The sequence below is a fragment of the Primulina tabacum genome, chromosome 10, assembly GCF_025594145.1.
Source record: "Primulina tabacum isolate GXHZ01 chromosome 10, ASM2559414v2, whole genome shotgun sequence".
Taxonomy (NCBI): Eukaryota; Viridiplantae; Streptophyta; class Magnoliopsida; order Lamiales; family Gesneriaceae; genus Primulina; species Primulina tabacum.
Window position 1 is genome coordinate 20,641,233 of NC_134559.1, and position 27,195 is coordinate 20,668,427.

Consider the following 27,195-nt stretch of genomic DNA (forward strand, 5'->3'; position numbering starts at 1 on the left):
GCTCGAAAGTTAGCCTCAAATGCTACAAATAAATCAGATAAGTGTGAGCCTTTTGATTCTTGAGTAAGAGCGATGAATTCAGCAAGGTAACAGCAAGCTTGATAGAATAGATAGATCAATTATTTGCTCAACTGCTATTCTCACCTATTTATACTCTTCTATTCAACGGTAACATTAAATATAATTTGAATCATTATATCCGTTGATTTTCACGTCAACATTCCTCTGACATTCGTACAATGTAAGCTCTGAAATGCGGCCTTCCACTACGAGTTGCAGTCTCCTTTGTACTATTTTCGGTTGAATGTCCTTTCAACAACTGATGACGTGTACAACTGAATGATAAACTGATAAGCTCACAACTGAATATATCAACTGATCAGTTTCCTACTGATCATTCAGTTGTCTTCGTAAGTTCAGTTCAGCTGGTTTCAGTTGCCTTCGATAAATTGAGCATTAATCTTCAGTTAGGCAACTGTCAGTTGGTTTGAGTAGTTCAGTTAATACAAGTAACTTGATCAGTTAGTCCAATAAATTAATCACTTAGTTTGTAAAACAACCGAAATTATGTTTCTAACAATGTTTTCTACCCAAAATGACGTCTCAAATCAACAACAAAGGTCTTCGCAGGTATGATTTTTTTTTTTCATTCAAAATTTCAAGTAAACATTTTAATAATGGATTGTGGAAAATTATAAAAAAATTAGAAAAAATTTATATTTTAACAATCAAATTCATTCATGACCAATAAACATAACACAATAGCATTAATATATATAATTTTTTATATCTTTCATATTTAGACAAAAACGATGAAATATACACAAAATATAGCTTCAAATAGTTGACGACAATGCCATGTATGTACATGCAAAAAAAATCATTTAAAATTTTCTGAAATGTATTCCATTATTATTTTCTTATTTTCATAAGTACATTAACTATTGATCTATAATTCTATGCAGGACATGACAAATTCTAACTCCAACTCTTACATCATTGAAAGGCGACAAATGCTAATGTATAACGAATATTAAAAAATACGTTCTATGATATAATGGCAAAATAAAGCCTCAAATAGTTGACGACATTTCCATGCACATACATGCAAAAATAATCATTTAATTTTTACTGAAATGTATTCCACTATTATTTTCTCATTTCCATAAATACGTTAACTATTGGTCTACCATTCTATGTAGGACATGACAAAATCTAACTCCAGCTCTTACATCATCGAAAGGCGACAAATGCTAACGCATAACGAACGTGAAAGGATACATTCTATGACCCAACAACAACGACAATCTTACCTTGCTCGACGTCGATCAAATTACCAAATTAGAAGAATGGATTTTACTTCCTCCATTTCTACTTCAAACCAACATTGTATAATAAGTAGTTCAAAAAATATTTACATGGTCTATAAGTGATAATTTTAATGTGTGATAGATGCACAAAACACTTACAAATTGCATATATTGTTCAACAGATCAACAAATAAATTGGATATTGGCCCAACGTAACAGACGACGATCAATGAATGAGGATGCAAGGAATATGGAATTGGCTCGCCGTCGTGCAAATTATCAAAGGAGACAAGATAATGAAAGATCAACAATTCCAGATGAGTCTAATCTTGGTAGTAGTGATTTTGTTGCACCAATTACAATGATTCAAGAATCAACTCATAACATCGGTGAAAATCATAAGTATCTTTTACAATATTTAGAATTACATCCACAATGTAAGGTAAAACAATATTTTCTTGGCAAAAAAATCATTTATTTACTTTGATGTATTGTACAAAATATTCCAAATAGTTCTCATTCTCAAATACTACTACGAAGTTAAAAAAAGCTCAATATTTATTGTTCATGACAGATGTTGATGTGACTACAGTGCGACAAACATGTCGCTCAGAGCCAATATCTTTTCATACTTTGACATCAAATTACGAGCGTGGAAGTACTAGCACACGTCTACCAAAGCCAAATTATGTTCATCAAGGTATTCTACTATATCCAAATAAATAGTCGATGGAATATATATGTTTTACACCTTTATCCATTATCAATGGGTTAATAAATAATTTAATCAAAATATGTTGACTTATTTGGTATTAAATTGCTAAATAATTGTTTCACCAAATTTTTATATTTGTGACATACATGTGTATTTTTTAAATATAAAAAAAATTTATTGCTTCTGTCATCAATTTCCTCTCTCGCGTTATACATTTAATATTTAATGACTTCAATGAGAGTCCATCAATTAGGTGATTGATTTTATTTTTTGTTTTAAATGTCAACATTTTTTGCATAAATATTTAATCATTTAAATGTTTCAGAAGTTGATATAGAAATTAACTAGAAATCATCCTACGTTAAATATATTTTTAAACATGTGAAATTAAATTTAAACACATTATATATTTTTTAATGTCTTATTTCATAGTTTTGTACAACAAAAATTAATTTATTTAAAATAATTACTCATATTTTTCAAAAATTAATATAAATAAGAAAAATATTATTTCAAAATATGGTATATTTTTTTAATGTAAAATATGAAATATATGACTTTTTTATTAGAGCTTATATGCATTTCATAATTTCAATTAACAAATAGGAGAAAAAAAACAAAAAATTTGAAATTTTTGCAATATATAGTATACATCGTCATATATTTGGAAAATGGGTTACTTTTAAAAATCAAAGTTTACAAATAGTTTAGAATAATAAATTTCCACTATATAATTTATTGTTTCACTCTTCCAGTAACAACTCTTTTTAAAATTGATAGTTTCAAGATTAATTTGAAATTTTTTGCAGGAAACATTTTCGATGAAAACAATGTCATTACTAACATATAACGATATCCACGTCCACGTCGATATCGTAATCTAGCAAGAAATTTCTATGAAAGTGAGATAAATTATCGGTGGCAATTGTCTGACCCAAGAATTTGTATACATTGCCAAGCTCTATTGTTTCATGGTGAAACATCACAATTCTGCTGTAGAAATGAAAACAAAAATTTGGATCATATCCTTTCTCCCATTGAATTGCAAGAGTTGTATGCTGCAGATAACGAGGAAGGAAGACATTTTCGGCGGTTCATAAGGGCATACAATCATGTTTTCTTTTTTACATCAATGGGAGTCAATATAGATGAGTCCTTAACAACCGGTACACATGGAATTTACACATTTCGTGCCCAGGGATCAATATATCACTCGATTGGAAGTCTTATACCAAATGAGAATTGTAGGCCACGGTACATGCAGATGTGGATTGTAGACACAGATCATGATATAAACAGTAGACTTCATTAAAATCCAGAACTAAGGCGAGAATTGCTGCTTAAGATACAAAACATTCTTGATCAACACAATTCATTTGTGCACGTGTTTCGACAAATTGGCAAATGTGAAGACATACCTAAATGTAGGCTCATCATCAGGCAACAAAAACCTAATAAACATCAATATAGTTTACCAACGACATCTCAAGTTGCAGTCGTCATTGTTGACAACGAGTGTCAAGAAACTTTGAGCATTCGAGATATTACTTTACAAGAAATCGGTGGAAATCTTATCAGCATTCAAGATGTAGTTGGCTATTATGATCCTTTACAATATCCCCTCCTTTTGCCATATGGTACATATGGTTGGGACTTAAATAGCCGAAACATCAATGGTACCCGATTAACATTCTTAAATTACTATGCGTATATGCTACAGGTTAGTGAAAAAAACACTGTACTTTATGCTTTATCTTTTTAAAGCAAAAAAATTCAAACTTATATTTACATCAATTCTCATATAGTGTAAATTATCTTCTTAACCAGATACGACAAAATTCACCATCTTTGATTCTTAGAGGAGGTCGTCTACTTCAACTATATGTGGTTGACAATTACGTAAAGATTGAAACACAAAGACTACAATGGATACGTTCAAATCAACGTGATATACATTCAGAACTTTATCAAGGATTGCAAGATTGTTTACATGGAGGTGAAAATGATGCAGGTATGATAACTTACTAATTTGAATATTGTACGATAACTTAATGATTTGAATATTATTTTTCACACTATATGTTACAACTCACATCTTATACATATTTATCATATACATTATACAGGAAATGTTGGTACCAGAATCGTTTTGCCATCATCTTTCGATGGTAGCCCACATGGTATGTACCAACGGTATCAAGATGCCATGACTTTGGTACAAACATATGGAAAACCAGATACAATGCTTACGATGACATGCAATCCGAATTGGAATGAGATAAAAAAAAATCAAATGCTTCCTAGGCAATCACCTCAAGACCGTCAAGATTTGATTACAAGAATATTTCGGTCGAAATTTGAGGAATTTAAGAAAGACATTGTGGATAGAAGGGTTTTAGGTAAGGTCCACTCTTATTCGTACGTCATTGAATATCATAAAAGAGGGCTTCCTCATGTTCATATGTTGGTCATATTTGAAAATAATGACAAGTTGTGTTGAAACGTCCTGCCCTTTTTATTACTTTAAAAGTACTAGATTTTTTTTTTAAACCTCACTTAGCATCGGCCGAACCATAAAATATTTTTTATATCATTTTAAAAATAAACATCCAACTGCTATTTAAAAATCCAAAGGAAAATATTTTAAAGCATAAAATCCTCAAACATTTTACCAACCTAAAAACATTATTTAAAAAGTATAGCGCATACTAAACCTCTCAAAAGCCTCTCAAAAAGCATAAATGAATAATCTTAAAAATCCTTAACGTAAATCATGAGTCGTAAATCAGAATGCGGAAAAAGTAGAAGCGCTGGTCCTCGGGTTGTATGCGCCTTCAGTCCAGTCAAATCACCCGTCAAGACCTCCCTCAACCTCCCCTGCATCCATCACACCTAGTGAGTCTAAAGACTCAACACACCATCATCTTTATAGCAAGTAATACGTAATACAGTCAACATATAACAGTGAAAAATATTTGTACTTAAAATATCGTTTTCATGAAGATGCATAAACTTGAACATAAACATTTTCATAAATCTTTTATGATGCATGAACTTTAAATAGAAATATTTTCATAATGATGCGTCAACCTTAAGTATAAATATTTTCATGACATGTATAACATAAACCTTAACCTTTTCCTTTTTCCTCAACATGACATGACATAAAACCTTTTTAACATGATCATAAACATTTTTCCTTTTCCTTTTTTTTTTTCCTTTGTTGAATTCAGATCGTTAATTGTGACTTTCCTCAAACCTCAAAAGTCGATGGATCCATCTACATGTAACCACAGTAATGGGCGGCGGGGACATCAGCGACACTCTCACCGGTCAACTGAGCTTTGGCCTATCATGATCGAATAGAAATACGATCGTCGGGGCTCCCTCTGGGGCCTTCTCCCATAAATGGGCTCCCTCTGGGGCCTTCTCCCCTCACGATATTCCCATTCTTACCTCAAACCTCATATCCTCATAACCTCATATTCGCAATAATGGAAACACGATCGTCGTGCTCCCACAGGGACCATCACCCTCACGACATCGCCATCATTAACGAATTAGTCACAATCACTTCACTTTCTTCAACATTTTTCATTCCCACCACTTAGAAAAATCATGAATAATATTTGCATTTTTCAATTTGAAACCAAGCATGCAACATGTATTTTAATTGTCTTCCCTCAATCATAAAAATCAAATAGACATTTAAAAATCATAATTTAATCATGAACATTTCATAAACATTTAAAAATAATCATAATATCATAAAAACAACATTTATGGCACTTCCATGACGTTTACTAATTTTTAGGTGTAAAAAGATCGTTTTACCCCTAGACGTAAAATTCCTCGAATTTGACTTTTTCTTAATTTCTTGACTCTAACATGTCCCAAATAATTATTTAACCCTACATGAATTTTCTCATATTTTTATTTGACTTAAATCGATGACTTTTAATTTATTCTTTAAATATGACATATTAAGGCGTTTTAATCCCGAATTAAACCAAACCTTAATATAAAATTTCCAAATTAAAAACTTAGACTTATAATAATTATTTAAGCTTAAATATAATTTTTCATAATTTTATAAGGCATAAAACTAGGCTTTTAAATTAACTCGTTAATTGACGTGCGGCGATTAAATCTCGAATAATTCCATAACTCAATATTTTGATCCCAAATTTTAAACATAACATTTTTGTGATTTATTCTACCCTTTCAAGTCATGAGCCACCCCTGTGGACCCATAATTTCAATTTTAGCTTTATTAATTCGTTTTTGATATCTTATCGAACACACCGAGCCATCTCCCAATTCACTCGAGCCACGCCCGAGCCGCCTCGAGCCAAAACCTAGCCAACTCACCTAGGGACCCTACCAAACAAGCCCAGCCCGAAAAACAACACCTGGCCCGCTCAAAACCTTCCTGAAACTTGACCCAAAATCTGTACATGCGTGTGTGAGTTTCATAGTTGCTCTAGGACTCCTAGTTATCCTAGGACTCTACCGGCTGAGCTACTACCGAGCCCAGCACACCCTAACCCTCCCTGGACCACGCCCACACCATGCCCAGGCCAAACAAAGCCCTGCGACTCACGTGCAAAGCTTCTGAATCACGGAAACACCCTGCGCGTTCTTTACTTCACTTGCGCCCACCCACTTCCAGTCGAGCCACCGGCTAACCACTCCACTCCAACACCTAGCCCGACCCATGCCCATGACTATAGGATCCTAATGAACCTACCCTGAGCCACCTAGCCCCAGCAGGAATCCCCCTTAGCTGTTGTCCCTACACCTAGATCGCGCGAGGAGTCCCTTCCCCATGGGACTCCTCCAAGGCTAAGCGCGAGGGGTCCTAGCCCTTCTTGACCCTAGACCGAGACCCTTAGGACCCATCACCCTGACCTGGTCGAGCCTGCAAGCCCCATGCATAAGAACGAGGCAACAAGATACACACATGCACTCAACCCTTCAACTCTCGGCCTCTTTTTCTTTTCTGTTTTCTGTAGGCTGTTTCAGCTTGATTCTAATCATGTTGTAGCATTTTGTGTGTGTGTCTAGGACCCTAAACATGTGTAAAAACATGACCCTAACCCTTCCTAATCATGGCAGCAACTTAGATACACAAATTTCACAAGTTTACCTCATGTACATGCAATATTTCGAAAATATTCGTAAAACCTCATGCTTTTCATTCAAATATAATTTAAACAATAATATGATGTGATGAACGAGAAAAAGAGATGTATGACGTGCTTTTGCGTAATTTACGCACGAATATACGTTGACGAAGCGAAGAACGGCGACGAGAAACGACGGCTTGAAAAATCTATCAAACTTGATGCTTTTTCCTTCCACTTTTGATGTGTGTGCCATGTGTTTATGCTGGTAGGGGAGAGTTTTAATTGTTTAAAAGTGTGTGGCCGTGTGTAGTGTTTTGGGAGAAAGAATTTGAATTGAAAAGTGGTGTGCGGCGTGAGTTTCCTTGAGGTTTGGGAAGGGTTTAACATAATTAAATACTAAATAATTCACTAATTAGGACTTAGGCCTATCAAGCTAACAAATTAAGCCCATTAGTCTTAATTAGGATATTAAAAATAATTTTGCTTAATAAAATTTGTGCATTTATTAGCCGGGTTGCCAAAACGTTTATATTTTTGTTGAAAATCCAACAACGATAAAATTACGTCCCGGCGTATAAAATCACCTTAAAACCTCATATTTTCAAAAATAAGAAAAAACATCACCCTTAATTAAAAACAATTAACCAATAAAAACATTTTCTATTTTTCAGCCATCGGTCTCCGTTCCTCGATCGCAACTCGAATAACTTTTAAAAATATATTTTAATGCAACCATGTAGAAAAATATATTTTAAACACGCAAATATGCACCACATAATTAATTAATGCAATTAAAACATTTTAATCAAAATACAAAGAATTTAATAATTTATATGCATGTGGTTCGCGTTGCCCTTTAAATTTTCGGGGCATTACATGTGTACTTCCGACCACTTTGACTCAATTGTGCGTGCTGAAATACCTTTACAAACAGAATAAACTAACTTACACAAAGCAGTTCTCCACCATATGATACATGGGCCCTGTGGATCGATGAATCCTAATTGTCCATGCATGATAAATGGTAAATGCAAGAAGAACTTCCCAAAGCCATTTGTGGAATACACGTCTCGAGGAAATTATTCATACCCTTGTATCGAAGACGTGAAGGTGGCAAAGTATCAATTCCCAACAATGACGATGTTTTCATTGATAATGGTTGGGTTGTCCCGTACAATCCCTGACTTTTATTAAAATATGATTGTCATATTAATGTTGAAGTATGTGTAGGTATTAAGTGTGTCAAGTAAATATACAAGTACATCTATAAAGGTCCTGATCGGGTCGCACTAGAGTTACGAAATGGACAAAATTGTTATGAAATCCAACAGTACGTGGATGGAAGGTGGATTTGTGCGCCTGAAGCATTGTGGCGAATTTTCTCATTTGAGTTCAGTAGGATGTATCCTTCAGTCATTAGGTTACAACTACATACACCAAACCAACATTTGATTTATTTTGACCCCCAACAATGCGTAAGTGATCTACTTGCAGATGATGACAACTCGAAGACTATGCTTATAGAATGTTTCATAATAAATTGTGATCCTGACTTGACTGGAAAGTATTTATATCGAGAATTTCCACAATATTACACGTGGATAAAATCTGGAAAAAAATGGATTCGTCGAAGAAGCAACAATAAAGTGGTTGGAAGAGTATATGTTGTGTCGTCATCTGAAGGTGAGAGGTTTTATCTTCGTATCCTTTTAAATCATGTCAGGGGCCCGACATCTTTTGAAGATCTGATGAGTGTGAATGGGGTAACATATTCAACATTTAAGGAGTCTGCTCAAATGAGAGGACTTCCCAAACAGGATGATTATGTAATACAATGTCTGCAAGAAGCACGCTCTGTTAGAATGACATCTTCATTGAGAATGTTATCTGTATCCATACTGGTGTTCTGTTAGCCAACAATAGTTCGAGAACTCTGGGATGAGTTCCATCCTAGCATGTGTGAAGATTATGGCAGAGAAATTTCATCAAGTAACTTAATCATCAATAAGTTATTGCTTGAGATACGAAGGTTGTTGCATCAGTACAAAATGAAACTTGATGATTTTGATTTGCCATCAATAAATGCTGAGTTTTTAGAAGACGCACAACTGCAAAGAATAATTGAGGATGAGCTTTCTTATCATATTTCTGATGATGATTTGAGATCTATTGAACGTTTGAATGCTCAACAGAGGATTGCGTTTGACACCATCATAGAAAGTATTATGCATAACCAATCAAATCATTGATGGTCCTGGAGGCACTGGTAAGACTTTTTTATACCGCTCAATGTTGGCACATTTAAGAAAAATGGGTAAATAATAATTGCGGTAGCAACATCTGGAATAGCTGTGACATTGTTGCCAGGTGGAAGAACTGCACATTCACGTTTTCAAATTCCACTTAGTCCAACCGCATCAACACTTTGCAAAATAAAAAAACAGACAGAACTTGCATATCTATTAAGGCGTGCATCAGCTATAGTATTGGACGAGGCTCCAATGGAAAATGTTATGCTTTTGAATCTGTCAGTAAGAGTTTCCAAGATATTATGGAAATCAAATAGCATTTGGAGAGAAAACAATGGTTTTTGGTGGCTATTTTTGACAAGTGTTACTGGTTGTTAAACAAGGGTCAAAGGTAAAACAAATTGCTGCAAGTATTTCAAGGTCAACATTCTGAAGTTGCCTAAAGATAATACACATTCAACAAAATATGATATCTGCTCAAGATATTTATTTCTCGCAATTTCTCTTGCGCGTAGGTGATGGATTGCAACATGCTGTAAGTCGTGATTTCATAAAATTACCAGATTCAATTATCATACCATGGGAAGGTGAACAATCAATTCAGATGTTGATTGATTCTATTTTTCCTAATATGATAAATCATGTTAATGATGAAAACTATATGGTTGATTGAGCAATCATCACACCAAAAAATGTTGATGTGGACAATATTAATCAAATGCTCATTCTCAAGTTTCCTGGAGAGGAAAAAGAGTATATCTCTTGGGATAGTGTAGAAGACGACAATCACAACCATTTTCAAGAAGAATTTTTGAATTCCCTTAGTCCAAGTGGTTTGCCACCGCATAAAATCAAATTGAAAGTAGGAAGTCCTGTCATGCTCTTGAGAAATATTGCGCCTGAACTTGGTCTATGCAATGGAACAAGATTAATATGTCGCAGTCATGGTAGAAATTTTATAGATGCTGAGATCATAACAGGTCCTCACAAGGATACCAGATTCTTTCTACATAGAATGCCCTTGAAAAGTGAAGATAATTCTGGATTATCATTTGAGTTGACACGTCGACAGTTTTCTATAAGGCTTAGTTTTGCTTTGAGAATAAACAGAGCAAAAGGTCAAACAATCCCAAATATTGGCATATTTTTGTGTAACCATGTGTTCAGCCACAATCAGCTATATGTGGCACTTTCGAGAGGAGTCTCACAAAATTCTACAAAAATTTTGGTAAAAGACGGGAATTTAGAGCGTCAATATGGTGTATTAACAAGAAACGTGGTTTTCAAAGAGGTATCGCTACCTAATAGAGAATGATAAAGTGTAAGTAAGTCAACTCTCTTTATTGTAAATTTTTTAAAAATACATTATGTACAATTATTTACAATAATCGTTAAATACATGATATATGTTTCAATGTTAGAATTTGGGGGATGCTAATAAATTCAATCTATATCCCTATTTTTCTATCCATGCTTTTATCGCTATCCATGTTTATCTATTTTTCATCATCTATCTTATCACGTCTCCCAAATAACCATTTTTGGCATTGATATTACAATTTCTATATTTATTGAATCAATTTTAAAAAGTACTTAGTTAGTGTCTAATGGATAAACAGATTATTTATGATTTTCTGTTTGTTGGTTTATGTTTAATTTTTTTGTTGGTTTTGACTTTGTGCTTTTTTCTCAAAAGCTGAAGGATACTAGTTGCAAACAAGTTATTTGTAGAAATGTCATACTCAATTCAATGGATCAGATCTACTCGCCCCCATCTTCATCTCGTTTGTTTTTAACAATAAATAAGTTTATCGTCTATAATTTATTATGTTGCTTTATATTAGTAATCATATCAAATTCGTTTGTTTGTTTTGATATTGCAGGTGATAATGTATTTATTACGAGCTTCACGGTCTTATGATATAATCTCTTGGATATTGTCAACAGAGTCACTAAATCATTATCTTAAGGCTTCTTAAATATTGTTTTATTATAATCTTTACAGACAAATTTACATTTTGGTTGGTAGATTAAACTAAAATATTTCAAGATCTAGCAGAGTTCCGATCTCAAAATCTGAACTTTTATCTGGCACATTTGCATCTTTACTGATCTGACACATTTGAATCCTTGATGCATATATATTTAAACCTGACAATTCATACATGAAAAAGCGGATGATGGAGGCAGGAATTCAACCAATAGTCTCCATAAATAGCCAACGCCGTAGGTTTTTTAAATTCTTAGTATATTACAATAATAAACTTGAACTTAGCATAGATTTACAAACTTATTATTTTCATTGTTCTATCTACTTAAATTGTTGATTTCTATTTCAATTTAATCAAAACCTAATATGTGTCTTCCGAAAATGATTTAATTCTACCACTATTGCTATAATTTGTATTGTTCATCTTTGTGAAATAATATACTTACAATTTTTTGGTTTTTTTGGCAAATAAAAGGAGTTTGTCAATTTCTACTTTATTTTTTATGTATTTAGCGAAATCCTTGCATTAATTTATATTTTGTTACGTCATGTCAATTTTTTATAGCACGCTTTAATAGATTTCTCTATTTCTTTTATACATTTATGTTGTACTTGGGTGTGATTCGATAAAATGAATATTTTATTATTACGCTAGAACTGGGAGGGTTTAACTTATGCATACAATGTCTAAAGATAAATAAAATTTTAATTGTTTTTTGTTCAATTTATTAGCTGAATTTAGGAGACAAATTTGAGGTTTTTATATTCAATAAATTTTAGTTCGATGATATTATGATATTTTTTGGAAAAACATTTGACTATTTGTTTGCTTCTTTTACGTTGAAGTTTATCATTATTTCACATGAAATGATATTGCTGCTTCAAAAGAATATTATTTTTTATGATCAAAACATATATCATGTAAGGTAACAAATTGAGTTTGACATATTTATTTAAGCTTTGGAATCCATTCTCTTTCATGATTCAAGTACAAAATATTTCGGTGTCATGCTGTTGTAATATCATGAATGTTTAATATATTAGCTCAATATGTTCATGACACACGCAACGCGTGTACCTCGATGGCTAGTATCTTATAAAAGTTTAGTGATATTTAATGTAAACTTTTACAGAGTTTTAAAAAATCATGTAGTATTCAAACTTGACTTTGAAAAACTCTACAAAAGATTATAGTTATTCAAAATATCAATAGAATTTTAATAACTATATGGAATTCTACTAATTACAAGAATTAAAGCTTAAGATACAACTATAAAATATCAAAAAATGTCTTTGATATCTAAATATTTGAATGGACATTCAATTGAGAAATATCTCAAAACCACATTTATATTTAAAATAATATCAATGCAAAATTTCATTATTTTCTCAACCATATGTTTTTATTTTTATTTGAAATTTTTTAAAAATTATTTTTTATTGTTAATTATAGTTTAAATCAAAATTATGAATATCATTTATTTTATTTCAGTCAAAAAATATAGTAAAATTAAAAATATATTTAATAAAAATATTAATATCGTTTATTTTATTTTATCAACACATATATAAAAATAATTATAATAAATTAAATATATTAAAATTTTAGAAAGTTATAGTGATTATATATATTTTTTAACATATTTATTCTTTATTTTCATATATAAATAATTGTTTTATTTTTTTAGACATTTGTTAACAATAAAATTTATACAAAATTTTATTTAAAATGAATGAAATTATTTTAAGTTTATTATTTATTAATATTGAAAATTATTGTTTGTTTTTTTAAAAAATTATTAATTAATATAATAAATATGTTGAATTGATTTAAATGAAAAAAATTTAATACAATAAATTTAGTAATGATAATTTTTTCGAATATTAAATCAATAGATAATAATATTTTATTGATAAATAATTTTTAAAAAAATAAATAAAAATTATTCATTTTCAACTGTGTTCAAAGAAAAAAAAAATCTTAAATTACAAAATACATAAATTCTATGAAAAAATATACCAATATCAAAAAATTTTGAAAATCTTTAATACTTGAGATTTTATAAAAATTAATAAAAATTTATATACTCCACTAAAATCTATTATTTAAAAAAATTCAACAAAATTGTTCATCGAGTACAACCGGAACAAAGTTCTCGGATTTTTGTCACAAAAAAAATCAAGAGTCGGGTGGAAGAAATCATGGCCAGTGAACAGTCGTTGATGGCGGTGATACGGGCGGCGCGGCCGTCGTTTCGGAACGCTCACGACAAGGCTGCGTTCGCCGTGCACGCAGCCTTTGTTGCCGCGGGTTACGTTCTTAACGATGCCGGCCCTTCCGCCTTCGCCGACAATGCCCTTTCCTCGTCCTCCACTGGTATTTCGCTGAAATTACTTTCCGATTGATTTAAAAACTTAGCAAATACTCTGCTTCGAACTCCTGTGGTTGATGTTTTATCTGATATTTATTCGTTGTTCTGTTATTTGATTGAATTTGATTTGAGAAGACGAGGTAGGGATAGAGAATTGGAACGCCATTGAAGAACATTATGCTTTTGTTTATTCTCATCCTGAGAAGGAATCCAAGAAAGTGCTAATGAAATGTCTTGTGATGAATGGTAGTCTCATGGTTGATGTTTTGAAGGATGGTGATTCTGAACTTCTTCATTTGGAAATCGAGTAAGTAAAATATATGATACAGGCTCCAAAGTTTGTTTTTGCCTGTATAAAAAGGGTATTTTTTTGTTTGCCTTTGTAGTGTTGGAGAGTATGTGAAAGACAATGGGGGCACAAATTATGCTTCTCATTTCAAGAATTTGGGGAAACTGGTGACGGAAATCAACAAAGAAATTTTAGGTAAACTGGATGGTTCCGTGGCCACAAGTTCATCTAATCAACCTTCAAGGTACTTGATTTCTAGTACTGTTAATTTTGTGTTGTTCAATTCGAATCTACTGTGGAAAGCGTATTGGGGTGCTCACTACGATCTGGTCCTTGTTTTGTTTTTGATAAAGCTTGTTGTGCTAACTGATAATAAATTGGAATGTACATGGATTGGATTGGTATCAATATTCCTTTTATGGATGTTTATATTGATTAAGGTTCCAAACATTTTGTCGGAAAGATTGTGTTCTCGATAGGAATGCACCAGTTATTCTAGTTTTATGTGTTTAAGAAGTTATCTCTGGTTTTTTAGCCTACGCACATTCAAATTGTTAGGGTAGATTTATATGTGCATTTTCTTAAGAAGTTGGAAATTTTATGTGTTGTGCTGTCATCTTAGCAAATGTAATTAAAATTTACACTTGTTGGATTGATCTACCACTAATCGATTTTGCATCATGTTCCTGAGCATTCCATTTATCCTTCACAAAATCAATTTTTGAGGTTCTTAGCTACTTGTTTGATGTTCTGGAACAAGTTTGAGAGATGACAGGTATAAGCCCGTGACAGGAGATGATGACCCTGAAGATCAATATGTTAATCCTCTTCCTTCAGGGTATGTTTTTCACAACTATTAGATTACCTATATTGACTGGCATAAACGCTTCTGATAGTCTGTACTTTATCAACTCTGGTCACTTAACTAAACTAGCTTTCGTTACTTGAATAAAATGACTCTATTATATGCTTGTTTTCTCTTCTATATAATGGGCTGCCATTTAAGGATACTAGGCAAAATGAATGCCTCCGATCGAGCTACAAATGAAATTATATTTGGTATATGTAATACAAAAATTCATATTAATTATAACTTACATTCTTTCAGAAGGGCTACTTTAACTTGCTTCCTACGTTTTGAATTTGTTTGGGAATCTGATTTTGACCTAAATATTTATATTACTAATATCATTAATTTAATCTTGAGGGCCTGAATCTGAGTATTTATTAGTGTGGAAGTTATGTTCAAGATTTTAAAAATATTTATGTAGAATGTTGAAGGTTGTATATTGAGAGAATATGGTATGCGGATGTTGAAACTGTCAAGCAAGTTACCATTTTCCGGATGACTGAAATTATAATTATGTGCATGTGCTTTCGATACTTGTTATATTTTGTGCTTATGCTCGCAATATTTGGCGATATCTTATCTCACTTATTCTCTGTAGATTTATCGTTCCTCCAGTTCCTGGTTCTGGTTCCAGCGATCTCTTTCCTGGGCCTGGGGCTGGAATGTGTCCCACCAGGTTTGTAGTTTTCTTTTCTTTGTTTCTTCATCACTATTTAAACGTGTCTTATTTCTCTGTTTGCAAGTTGTGCTTTGGTCAATGGTTATAACTTGGTTCAACTTTGTACAGGGGAGATTTTCGCAGTGGGAGCATGCTAGTAGGTCTGTATACGGTGATATTTTAGAATTTCCTTCTGGAAAATTGCACTCTTTACATTAGTCTAACAGCCTTTCAAACGCATGTAGGTCCCAATGACCCAAGGTTCTTTGGAGGAAGAGTCGGGGACCCTGGCTTGCCTGGAGGTCTACAGTGAGTGCTCACCTTCCATGTTCCCTGTGTGCATATTTCTTTTGTATGTGTTGTTTGGGTTCTGATTGATTTTCTGATGCAGGGGTGTGCCGCCTGGTGCTCGCTTTGACCCATATGGACCTCCTGGTGTGCCCGGTTTTGAGCCGGGTCGGTTTGTGAGGTAGTTTCAGACGCACATTTTAATATCTGCAACATGTTAGGACCTTTTTCGAAACAGAAAGTTGTAGAAATAAAAAGATACACGTGCTTCTATCTTTATTTTTGTAGGGTTGACATCATATTTTTTCCTAGTCAATAGTATTCGTGTTTCCTCTTCTCCCCTCTTTACTTTATGCATTTAACCGTTGTTCAAAGTATAATGCTTTTGCACTTCGAATGCATTGCAGAAATCCCCAGAGGCCAGGGCGTGGAACGCATCCGGATCTGCATCACTTTCCTGATGGCTCAGATTATTATATCTAAGATGCAAAGACTATGAAACAGAAAGAGGGATAGCTTATCTTCTATTATCGTGTTGTGTGTATGTAATTTCCAAGCAACTCTGCAAGTATTTTTGAATTGATATTGTCGAGTATTTCAAATTTTACGCAGCGCATTCATTTTGTTTCCTGTTCCATTCTTCACATAGCTTTTCATCTTGTAATTCTTGGCACTCAAATGTATATCATCGATGTATTTGCCAGTTTGAATGTAGAAGTACTTCGCTTATTGTAAAATATTTTACTGTCTTGAGTTTCCTCAAAGAAAAGAAAAAGAATCATATTAAAATCAACACCCATTGATTTCCACTGAACAAATTCTCAAGTTCGAGTCTCCTGAACGGAAACATAAACGTAGCAGAACCTGATAATCGGTTCGACTAGACCAAAAGACGAATTTACAACGATTAGTCGACATTGATCCATTGATTCAAAAGATACAATAGGATCCAAAATTAGGAAGAAAGCTGTCGGCAAGTCAACAAAGGTGGGCAGCTGAATTTTCAACATGGTGATTGGCAATTGATTTGTCAAAGTGGGTGCAGCAGAAAGAAATTCTGACTGAAATATGAATACGCATTTTTTCTGAAATCATCCATTCTTCGAGTTTTCTCTCATCTTATAAGCATTTGTTTTGTTCTCCTGTGTTAAGAGAGAGTGTGTGATCTATTTGGAAACACAGTGAGTGAGTTGTACACCACAAAATATTATAGTGGAATTCTTTTCATCTTACCCGTGGTTTTTACCCTAATAATTTTTAGGGATTTTCCACGTAAATCTCGGTGTCCAGTTTATTCTTTATTTTCGGATTTTATTATCTCAAATTCCGCACGTGGGACCAACAAGTGGTATCAAAGCCTTGGTTTAAAATTTCTGAAAATTCTGAGTATGCTCTGTGGTTGCAGCCTAGACTGATCTTCCACATCAGAAAAGATTTTTTGAGTTTTTTTATTTAAGGCGGGATTATTTTTTCCAGTCTACTAAAATTGTTGTAGACATAATGGCGGGCATGTACGATATAACAAAGTTCAATGGAAGCAATTTTATGCTGTGGAAAATAAAGATACAAGCAGTTTTAAGAAAGGAGAATTGCTTAGAGGCTATTGGAGATAGACCGGTGGAGATTACGGACGATGGAAAGTGGAACGAGATGAATGATAATGCTGTTGCTAATTTACACTTAGCTATAGCTGACGAAGTTTTGTCAAGTATCTCTGAGATAAAAACAGCCAAAGTTATCTGGGATACTCTGACAAAGATGTACGAGGTCAAATCACTACACAACATGATTTTCCTAAAGAGAAGGCTTTATACTCTTCGGATGGCGGAATCCTCATCAATGACCGACCATATCAACACACTAAATACTTTATTTGCCCAACTCACTTCCATGGGGCATAAAATAGGGAAAATGAACGTTCGGAGCTTCTACTTCAAAGTCTACCAGATTCATATGATCAACTTATCATCAACATAACCACAATATTCTTATGGGCTTTCTAAGATTCGACGATGTCTTAACTGCGGTTCTCGGAAAAGAAAACCGGCGCAAGAATAAGAAAGATAGGTTGGTAACATCGAAGCAAGCAGAGGCTTTACCGATGATAAAAGGAAGATTTATGGACCGTGATTCCAGTGGGAGCCAAAGGAGAGGTAGATCAAAGTCAAGAAGTAAGAAGAAAAATATTTGCTGCTTTAAATGTGGCAGTAAAGACACTTCAAGAAAGAGTGTACGAGTATCGAGAAGAATTCTCAAGGAAATGTGGCCAGTACTTCAGGCAGTGGTGAAAAATTATTCAGCGAAGCGGCAACAGTTGCAGAAAGCAGACACAAATTTTGTGATACATGGATTATGGATTCAGGAGCGACGTGGCACATGACGTCTCGGAGAGAATGGTTTGATCATTATGAACCAGTCTCAAGAGGATCTGTATTCATGGAAAATGATCATGCCTTGGAAATCGCTGGGGTCGGTACTATCAAAATTAAAATGTTTGATGGCACCATTCGCACCATACAGGAGGTACGACATGTGAAAGGACTGACGAAAAATCTTTTGTCCTTGGGGCAATTGGATGACATCGGGTGCAAAACACGTATCGAGAAAGGGATCATGAAAATTGTGAAGGGTGCGCTTGTGGTTATGAAGGCGGAAAAGGTTGCTGCAAATCTGTATGTACTTTTGGGAGAAACACACAAAGAGGCAGAACTAGCTGTTGCATCAATTGGTTCAGGAGAAGAATTAACAGTGTTATGGCATAGAAAGCTCGGGCATATGTCAGATCGGAGGGTTGAAAATTCTTTCAGAACGGAAGCTGTTGCCGGGACTTACAAAAGTGTCACTACCATTTTGTGAACATTGTGTTACCAGTAAACAACACAGATTAAAGTTTGACACTTTTACTGCCAGGAGCAAAAGCATATTGGAGCTTATTCATTCGGATGTTTGGCAAGCACCGGTTGTATCCCTAGGAGGAGCGAGATACTTTGTCTCGTTCATTGATGATTTCTCTAGGAGATGTTGGGTGTATCCAATCAAGAAGAAGTCAGATGTTTTCCAAGTCTTCAAAGATTTCAAAGCGCGGGTTGAACTTGATTCTGAAAAAAAAATCAAGTGTTTGAGGACTGACAATGGAGGAGAATATACCAGTGACGAGTTTGATGCATTTTGTCAACATGAGGGAATCAAAAGAAAGTTCACGACGGCTTACACACCTCAACATAATGGAGTGGCGGAGCGGATGAACAGAACCTTGTTGGACATAACAAGAGCTATGTTGAGGACTACGGGTCTAGACAAGTAATTTTGGGCGGAAGCAGTCAAAACCGCTTGTTATATTATCAATCGTTCTCCTTCAGTGGCTATTGATATGAAGACTCCGATGGAGATGTGGACTGGGAAGCCGACAGATTATTCTCATTTGCATACATTTGGAAGTCCTGTGTACGTTCTGTACAATGAGCAAGAAAGATCGAAGTTGGATTCGAAATCCAGAAAATGTATCTTCTTGGGTTATGCTGATGGAGTAAAGGGGTTTCGCTTGTGGGATCCTACTGTTCACAAGCTTGTCATCAGCAAGGATGTTATCTTCGAGGAAGATAAAGTAAAGGGAGACAAAGGCACACCGAATTCAGAAACTACTCTTTTTCAGGTGGAAAATAAGACGGACGAAGATCAAGTTTCTTGTGAAGCAGTACCAAAGCACGAAGAACAAGAACATGTTGAGTCTGAGGTTTCCAATGTGAGACAGTCAACTCGAGACAGAAGACCACCATGTTGGCTTTCAGATTATATCACTGAAAGCAACATTGCATATTGTCTATTATCAGAGGATGGTGAACCATCGAGTTTCCACGAGGCTACTCAAAGTTCGGATGTATCCTTGTGGATGATAGCAATGCAAGAAGAGTTGGAGGCATTAGACAGGAATAAAACTTGGAATCTTGTTACATTACCACAAGGAAGGAAAGCCATTGGTAACACATGGGTCTATAAGCTCAAGCGTGATGACAATAACCAAGTGGAGCGGTATCGTGCTATATTGGTGGTAAAAGGGTATGCTCAGAAAGAATGCATTGACTTCAATGAGATATTTTCTCCTGTAGTTTGGCTTACAACAGTCAGAGTGATGTTGGCATTGTGTGCGGTGTGTGACCTACATCTAGAACAGCTAGATGTGAAAACGTCGTTTCTTCATTGTGATCTTGAAGAAGAAATCTATATGCTGCAGCCAGAAGATTTTGCGGAAAAAGGCAAAGAGAACTTGGTTTGCAGGTTGAACAAATCTCTGTACAGCCTCAAACAGGCGCCGAGGTGTTGGTACAAGAGATTTGATTCCTATCATGAGCCTCGGATACAACATATTGAGTGCAGACCCTTGTACGTATTTCAAGAGTTCTGGTGATGATTATATTATTTTGCTATTGTATGTGGACGACATGTTGGTAGCAGGCCCCAACAAAGATCAGGTCCAAGGATTGAAGGCACAATTGGCTAGGAAATTTGATATGAAGGACTTGGGACAAGCAAACAAGATTCTAGGGATGCAAGTTCATCGAAACAGAAGTAACAGAAAGATTTGGCTTTCCCAGAAAAATTATTTGAAGAAAATCTTGCAACGCTTCAACATGCAAGATAGTAAGCCAATTTCGACCCCTCTTCCTGTTAACTTCAAGTTATCCTCCGAGATGTGTTATAGCAGTGAAGCAGAGAGGATGGAGATGTCTCGATTACCATATGCATCAGCAGTGGGAAGTTTGATGTTCGCCATGATCTGTACAAGACCGGACATTACTCAAGCAGTGGGAGTAGTTAGTCGGTATATGGCGAATCCTGGACGAGAGCATTGGCGCACTGTTAAGAGGATCCTTAGCTACATTAAGGGTACCTCGAATGCTGCATTATGTTATGGAGGATCAGATTTTACACTCAGGGGCTATGTCGATTTAGATTATGCAGGTGATCCTGATAAAAGGAAATCTACTACTGGTTATGTGTTTACACTTGCGAGGGGAGCAGTAAGCTGGGTTTCAAAACTGCAGACAGTTGTGGCGTTATCTACAACAGTGGCAGAATATATGGCAGCTACTCAAGCTTGCAAGGAGGCAATATGGATTAAAAAGTTATTGGAGAAGATCGGACACAAACAAGAGAATGTTCCTTTGTTTTGTGATAGTCAGAGTGCCTTGCACATCGTAAGAAATCCAGCCTTTCATTCCAGGACTAAACATATATATTGGAGTACAATTTCAATTTGTGCGGGAAGTAGTAGAAGAAGGAAGTGTTGATATGCAAAAGATTCATACAAATGATAACATAGCTGATTTTATAACCAAGCCAATGAACACTGAAAAGTTTGAGTGGTGTAGATCCTCTAGTGGTCTAGCAGAAACGTAAGCAGCAGGTAATGGCAAGATTGAAAGGATGTGTGAAGATGTGCTTGATTTTCAATCAAATCTTCAAGTGGGAGAAATGTCAGCAAGTCAACAAAGGTGGGCAGCTGAATTTTAAACGTGGTGATTGGCAATTGATTTCTCAAATTTGGTGCAGCAGAAGGAAATTCAGACTGAAATATAAATACGCGTTTTTAACGCGTATTCACACTGACAAGGGGCTCTATAAATAGAGCTCCCCCCTTCATTTTGAAATCATCTCTTTTTCGAGTTTTCTCTCATCTTATAAGCATTTGAGTGCTTAGTTCTATAATATTTGTGAAGTGTTTTGTTCTCCTGTGTTAAGAGAGTGTGTGATCTCTTTGAAAACACAGTGAGTGAGTTGTACACCACAAAATATTATAGTAAAATTCTTTTCATCTTGCCCGTGGTTTTTACCCTAATAATTTTTAGGAGTTTTCCACGTAAATCTCGGTGTCCAATTTATTCTTTATTTTTGAATTTTATTATCTCAAATTCCGCACGTGGGATCAACAAAAGCTAACCCTACTTCATAATTGATGAGGGCAATATAATGATGTTTTGTCATGAAGAATTCCCCTCCAACCGCAAACAAAAATTTAGAGAAAAAGCAAGCCAAGAATTGATTATAGGAGTGCATGTATGTCTCTCTTTAGGTCAAAAATAAAGGTCGTAGCATCCAAAGTCTAAATGTTAGGTGGATCACAAATCTGTGAACAACTAACTTCCGCAATCATTGGCCATCATATGATTCCAAAAAGGAGCAAAATAAAAATTGGCAATTTAAAGGGATAATGACATGTAAACAAGAAACGTTAAAACATGCTAGCAATATTATCTCCATAAGAGTGTTAATGAACTTAATCGAACTGAATATTATATAAATTTTAAGGATTTATTCTAGTTTGTGTTCATTTCGAATTAGAATTTAGGTTGAGTTCATCTCGAAGTATTCAAATATGTTATCATGATATTCATACTTGAAAATAAACGTTCGAACTATTCTTAATATATTTAATATTTATTTGATATGTAATTATGTTTTACGACTAAATAGCTCGTGATATCGAACATATTAGAGTTCAAATCGAATTCAATGATTTCAAATATGAATAAAATATTTTTAAAGTTAGCTCGATTAATTTGCACCCTTAAATCAATCACCAATAGCGTGTGAGTTTAAGGGTCCATGCATCTAATATTGTTGATAATATAAATGATAATCAAGAACATGGATTAATATGAATAAATCGTATCTATAATTTAGATCAAGGTAAATATGATAGATACGAATTGGTTGGTGAAATTCGTTCAAAATGAGTCGTTTTGAGTGATATCTTCTTATATTATGGAATTTCCGAAGTACATTTGTACGTTGAACCTTGAATGCATGGTTGGTTCCAGACTTGTGGCCAATTATTAAAAAAAAATTTACTTTGATAATTATATATAATATGTAATATTAGCAATATAAGCGAGATATTCATTTGTCTAAATTCATTGGTTGTAAACGCTAGCAGGCTACAAAAACTTTTTATTCCAAAAAAAAAAAAAATTTCGTAGCATATTTGAAGCATATTGTAACAAAAAAATTTCCATAAAATTATTTATAAAAAACAAAATAATTTCACACAACTTTTTTAAAGTAAATTTCAGAAAATATTTACGGTAATTATTATGTACTAAAAAACATCATTATAAATGATTAATTTTGTACAAGGTTGTCATTGTTGTTGTACAGGTTCGAAATAAATCATTCCGTTGATTAAAAGTCTGTCCACACACTTTTGGTGGAAAAAACGTAAAAGCATGGTGATATTCACGGGAAATTTAGGGTCCGATTCACGCAAGCGTCACTAATCCAGGCACGAGCTTCAAAATTACCCTGGGCCTGAAATCACAAATAAGACCGTTAGGAGGGGGCCAGGAGAATGTCCTGGCGTAGCCCCTCCGACGCTCAAGTCAGAGACTGAGGATATATGGGGGAGAGCAGCTAAGGGCGCTGCTGAAAACAATATAGTGAATGCCTGAACTAAACACTTAAACCTGGTATTTATAGAAGGATACTTGGGCCCTTGATGGGCTTTCTTCCATTTGGGCTAGGGATGAGCCAAGAGTAGTGGGCCCATCCATGTCTTCCATCTGGGCTAGGCCCATCTATGGGGTATCACCAGTCTCCCCCTCCCGAGTCGAACTGAATCGTAGGTTCAAAGTTCGATTAGTTGTGTTGTCCTTGGTTTATAGGCGACGAGGACGTACCGTAACAGAAAAATTTATTTCGTTTGTCGTTAACGAACGATGCTTGCCGCTGCGAAAATTACGGGGATCGACCTGCCCGGTCAGGTCGTGGCGGTGTGGGGGCAACGCCCCCATAATTTTTTCAGAAATAAGCACTCGCAAGGGTGATGCCGTGCATTTTTCCTGCCGTTCTCCAGTCTCCCAAGATTTGGAAACAAATGAAATCGCAATCCTGCTCTGAAAGGAAAAGATATCAAATCAAATCACAATCTTGGTAAGATTTGTGCTCCCCCTATAAATATAGGCTCTTTCCGCACTCCAATCCTCACTTCTCCCTGCAAAATTTTCTCTGCCCTCGCACCCACACCGGCTCGCGCCCCAGCACACACGCCGGCTCGCCACGCTGTCCTCGTCGAGCCGCAAGCCATTGCCTCGCTTGCGCGCCTCGCCAAGCCAGCCCTCACCATCTGCGCGCTAGCCCTGCCCCTGCAGGTCTGCTCGCCCAAGCGCGCCACGCCACGCCATGCCCCAGCGTCCGAGTACCTGAGCATCCCTGTGCTCGCCCGCGCACCGCCACGCTCGCCCGAGCGTCCAAGCATCCACGCTCGCCCGAGCATCCCTACGCTCGCCTGCGCATCGCCACGCCCGCCCCCGCGTCTGAGCACCCGAGCACCGACGCTCGCCCGTACAACGCCACGTTCGCCCGAGCGTCCGAGCACCCACGTTCGCCCGATCGCCCACGCTCGCCCGAGCGCCCCCGCACAGCCCGATCGCCCACGCTCGCCCAGCGCCCCCAGCTCGCCCAACGCCTGCTCGCCCGAGAGTCCAAGCATCCACGCTCGCCCGAGCGTCATACGTTCGCCCATCACCCGAGCACCAGCTCCCGTCGCCCTTGCGCGCCAGCCCTCACGTGCCGTAACGCACCTCGCTCGGCCATCCTTGCGATTCTATTGCTTTGAGTATTTTCCCCTGCCTCATCCGGGTCAGTTCCCTCCTCTTCCTGTTTGATTATCCTTAGCACTTATGTCTTCTTCCGATTCCGATTTCGATTCCGAGTCTAGTTCTTCGAGTGGTTCTGAGAGGTTTAGCGAGTCTAGCGAGTCCAGCAAGTCTAGCCAGGGTAGGACTTCCCTAGCTGATCCTGATTTTACCCTTGATCCTCCTAAGGAGGAAGTCACCGCTCGTAGTCGTCCGGGTAAGGAAGTTCGTCACGTGACCCAACAAATGAACATATATGAGGCAGATAACTTATGGTATGGTCACTTGTCATCCCACATTCCTCCTGGTAGTGAGTCGAAAATTAGGACTCTGTGGCACATTCCTTCCTCCCACCAGATCATCATTCCTGGCCCAAAGGACCGACCTTATCTAGCCCCTAAGGGCTATTATACCTTTTTCAGCATCATTTTGATGCCGGCCTTCGTTTCCCCCTGTGTGATTTCTTTCAAGAATTAAGCAAGTGCTATCAGGTGCACTTAGGTTTACTCACGCCTAATGCCTTCCGTTTGATAAGCTGTTTCGCTGTGTTATTCAGAGCTTTAGGCCTCCCTTTGAATTGCACCACTTTTTCCTACTTCTTAGTTTTGTCCAGGTCAAAAGATGGACCTTTCTATGTAACCTCCCGGTCTAGCCACAAACTGTTCGATGGGGCCCCCAGTCATGTGAAGGACTGGAAAAAATACTTCTTTTTTGTACAGCCACCCGAAGAATTGACTTGCTTTACCGATTGGTACCCTGTCTTCACTAAACCCAAACTTTCCAAGAGTTATAAGAAAGATGAGGAGTACCTGCAGATAATGAGTGTACTAGGAGATCGATGCTTTAACATTCCCAAACTTCTATCTGAGGATCTCCTATGTCATGCCGGGTTAAGTCCCGCTAAATTTAAGCTGAAGGAGAATGCTGGTAGATATTCTCATCTGTCCGTACTTCTTGCTTTTCTTTTATTTATTATGTTACTTGATAACATTCTCATTTGGTTCCTTGTCTCTGCTTGCAGGTACTAGAGTCATGAACGTCCTATTTCTCCGTGAACTTTTCAAGACAAAGGCCTGGGGTTCTTCATCAGCTTCCCAGAAATCCATTACCCCGGCAGTCACGATGGGCCCAAAGGGAGATTGTTCTGCTGCTGAGAAAAAGAAAACAGGTTCCTGTTCTACTACCGCGAAGAAGCCTGCTAGCTCCCCTAGCTCCCCTACTGCTGCGAAGAAGAAGAAGGCAGGCTCCTCCTCTTCCGCCTCAAAGCAAGCCTCCTCGCCACCTCCTCGCGCCAAGTCCCCTCCTCCGTCTGGTAAGCAAAAGGCATCCACTGATCTTAGCCCGTCAGCCCCTCAGCATGGCAAGCGCAAGATTTCTGAGATTTCTGTCGTATCGGTCTCTTCTCCAGAGGGGTCCAAGCCCGATGAGGGGCCTCCCCTTGAATCGGCGGTGCATCCTCTATACACTTCGGATTCGGCCATCGTGGGGCGGGGTCCTACTCATCTGGCTCAGAAGATAATGTATCAGCTTCCTTCTGACGCCGATGCAGCGTTCATGAGTTCACTGGGGTGGTCAGACCTCCTCCGCCGGACATGCAGCAGTGTCACCGAGGTATACTTCTCCTTATAACCTTTAGATTGATGTTTAATATACATTTGATCTTCTTGTCGTCTTTTCACCCTTGTCTACTTATGCAGGGCATGATGTACGTCGGGGAGTTGGCTGAGCGCGCTCACGCCGCTCGATCCGACTCTTGTCAAGAATTACGCGAGGGTCAGGCTCTCCGCGAACAGCTCCAGGCTACTATTGACGAGATGAAAGTGTCGCATGCTGAGGAGCTTTCGGAGTCCCAAGCTCAATTGTCGGAGTCCCAGATCCAGTGCGGCGAGCTCTCAAAACAGAAGCAAGAGTCTCAGCGGCTGATAGAGAATCAAGCTAAAGAGATCCAGAAGCTGAAGAAAGAATTAAAGAATTCACAGGCTGAGCTTAAAGACGCCAAGGCACGACATGTTGCAGAAGCCTCCTCCTTCAAAGAGGAATTTCTCAAATCCGAAGAATTTTTCAAGATCTGTGGCCCGAAAGCTTTTCACTACCTGAGGGTGGGTTTCGAGGGTGCAGTCGGCCTCTTCAAGGCTCAGGGCTATCCTCCGCCAGGCGCCCCTACTGACTTCATGGACCTCGAGGGCTTCATATCGAGTCTCCCCCCTGATTCTTAGATTGAGCTCATTTATTTATGTTATTTTCTGCATTGCTTTACTTTCCATAGGATTATGCGACTTTTGCACTGTTTACATTTGGTTATTTCCTCTTGCGCACTTTTGACATGTACGAACTCGTTTTATTTATGCAACCTTGAGTATTTTGCATTTGAATTTATTACTTCTCACGAGTTTGTCTCTGATATTATTAACCTGCTAGGGCAAATAAAATCCTCACCATCTAACTCTTCTGCTAGGTGATACCTTAGCAAGAAAATAGAAATTCACCACCTCCCCCCTCTAACTCCTCTGCTAGGTGACACCTTAGCAGGAAAATCAACATCATCACCCTCTAACTCCTCTGCTAGGCCATACCTTAGCAAGAAAATAAAAAACAACACCATCACCCTCTAACTCTTCTGCTAGGTGATACCTTAGCAGGAAAATAGAAATTCACCACCTCCCCCCTCTAACTCCTCTGCTAGGTGATACCTTAGCAGGAAAATCAACATCATCA

At 36.7% G+C, this 27,195-nt stretch overlaps 3 protein-coding genes and 1 long non-coding RNA gene across 4 annotated transcripts; all 4 read left to right on the forward strand.

Annotated features, from left to right (window-relative positions):
- The first annotated feature begins 585 nt into the window (after positions 1-585).
- Positions 586-4,275, forward strand: LOC142506194 (uncharacterized). Its single transcript, XM_075619375.1, has 7 exons — positions 586-630; positions 1,203-1,389; positions 1,493-1,642; positions 1,885-2,010; positions 2,835-3,745; positions 3,853-4,036; positions 4,152-4,275. Exons 2-5 carry the CDS (start codon positions 1,206-1,208, stop codon positions 2,873-2,875), a joined length of 501 nt encoding a protein of 166 aa, XP_075475490.1. The 5' UTR covers positions 586-630; positions 1,203-1,205; the 3' UTR covers positions 2,876-3,745; positions 3,853-4,036; positions 4,152-4,275.
- Positions 4,276-9,880: 5,605 nt separating this feature from the next.
- On the forward strand, positions 9,881-12,483 carry LOC142506195 (uncharacterized). Its single transcript, XR_012804537.1, has 3 exons — positions 9,881-10,728; positions 11,100-11,187; positions 11,287-12,483. It is a non-coding gene; the product is annotated as an uncharacterized LOC142506195 (long non-coding RNA).
- A 1,039-nt stretch (positions 12,484-13,522) lies between these two features.
- On the forward strand, positions 13,523-16,553 carry LOC142506005 (putative proteasome inhibitor). Its single transcript, XM_075619144.1, has 9 exons — positions 13,523-13,770; positions 13,901-14,072; positions 14,152-14,298; positions 14,815-14,892; positions 15,503-15,580; positions 15,692-15,723; positions 15,808-15,871; positions 15,954-16,031; positions 16,258-16,553. The coding sequence occupies exons 1-9, from the start codon at positions 13,596-13,598 to the stop codon at positions 16,331-16,333; spliced, it is 900 nt and encodes a 299-aa protein (XP_075475259.1). The 5' UTR covers positions 13,523-13,595; the 3' UTR covers positions 16,334-16,553.
- Positions 16,554-25,580: 9,027 nt separating this feature from the next.
- Positions 25,581-26,815, forward strand: LOC142505674 (uncharacterized). Its single transcript, XM_075618758.1, has 2 exons — positions 25,581-26,091; positions 26,178-26,815. Exons 1-2 carry the CDS (start codon positions 25,603-25,605, stop codon positions 26,694-26,696), a joined length of 1,008 nt encoding a protein of 335 aa, XP_075474873.1. The 5' UTR covers positions 25,581-25,602; the 3' UTR covers positions 26,697-26,815.
- The last annotated feature ends 380 nt before the right edge of the window (positions 26,816-27,195 follow it).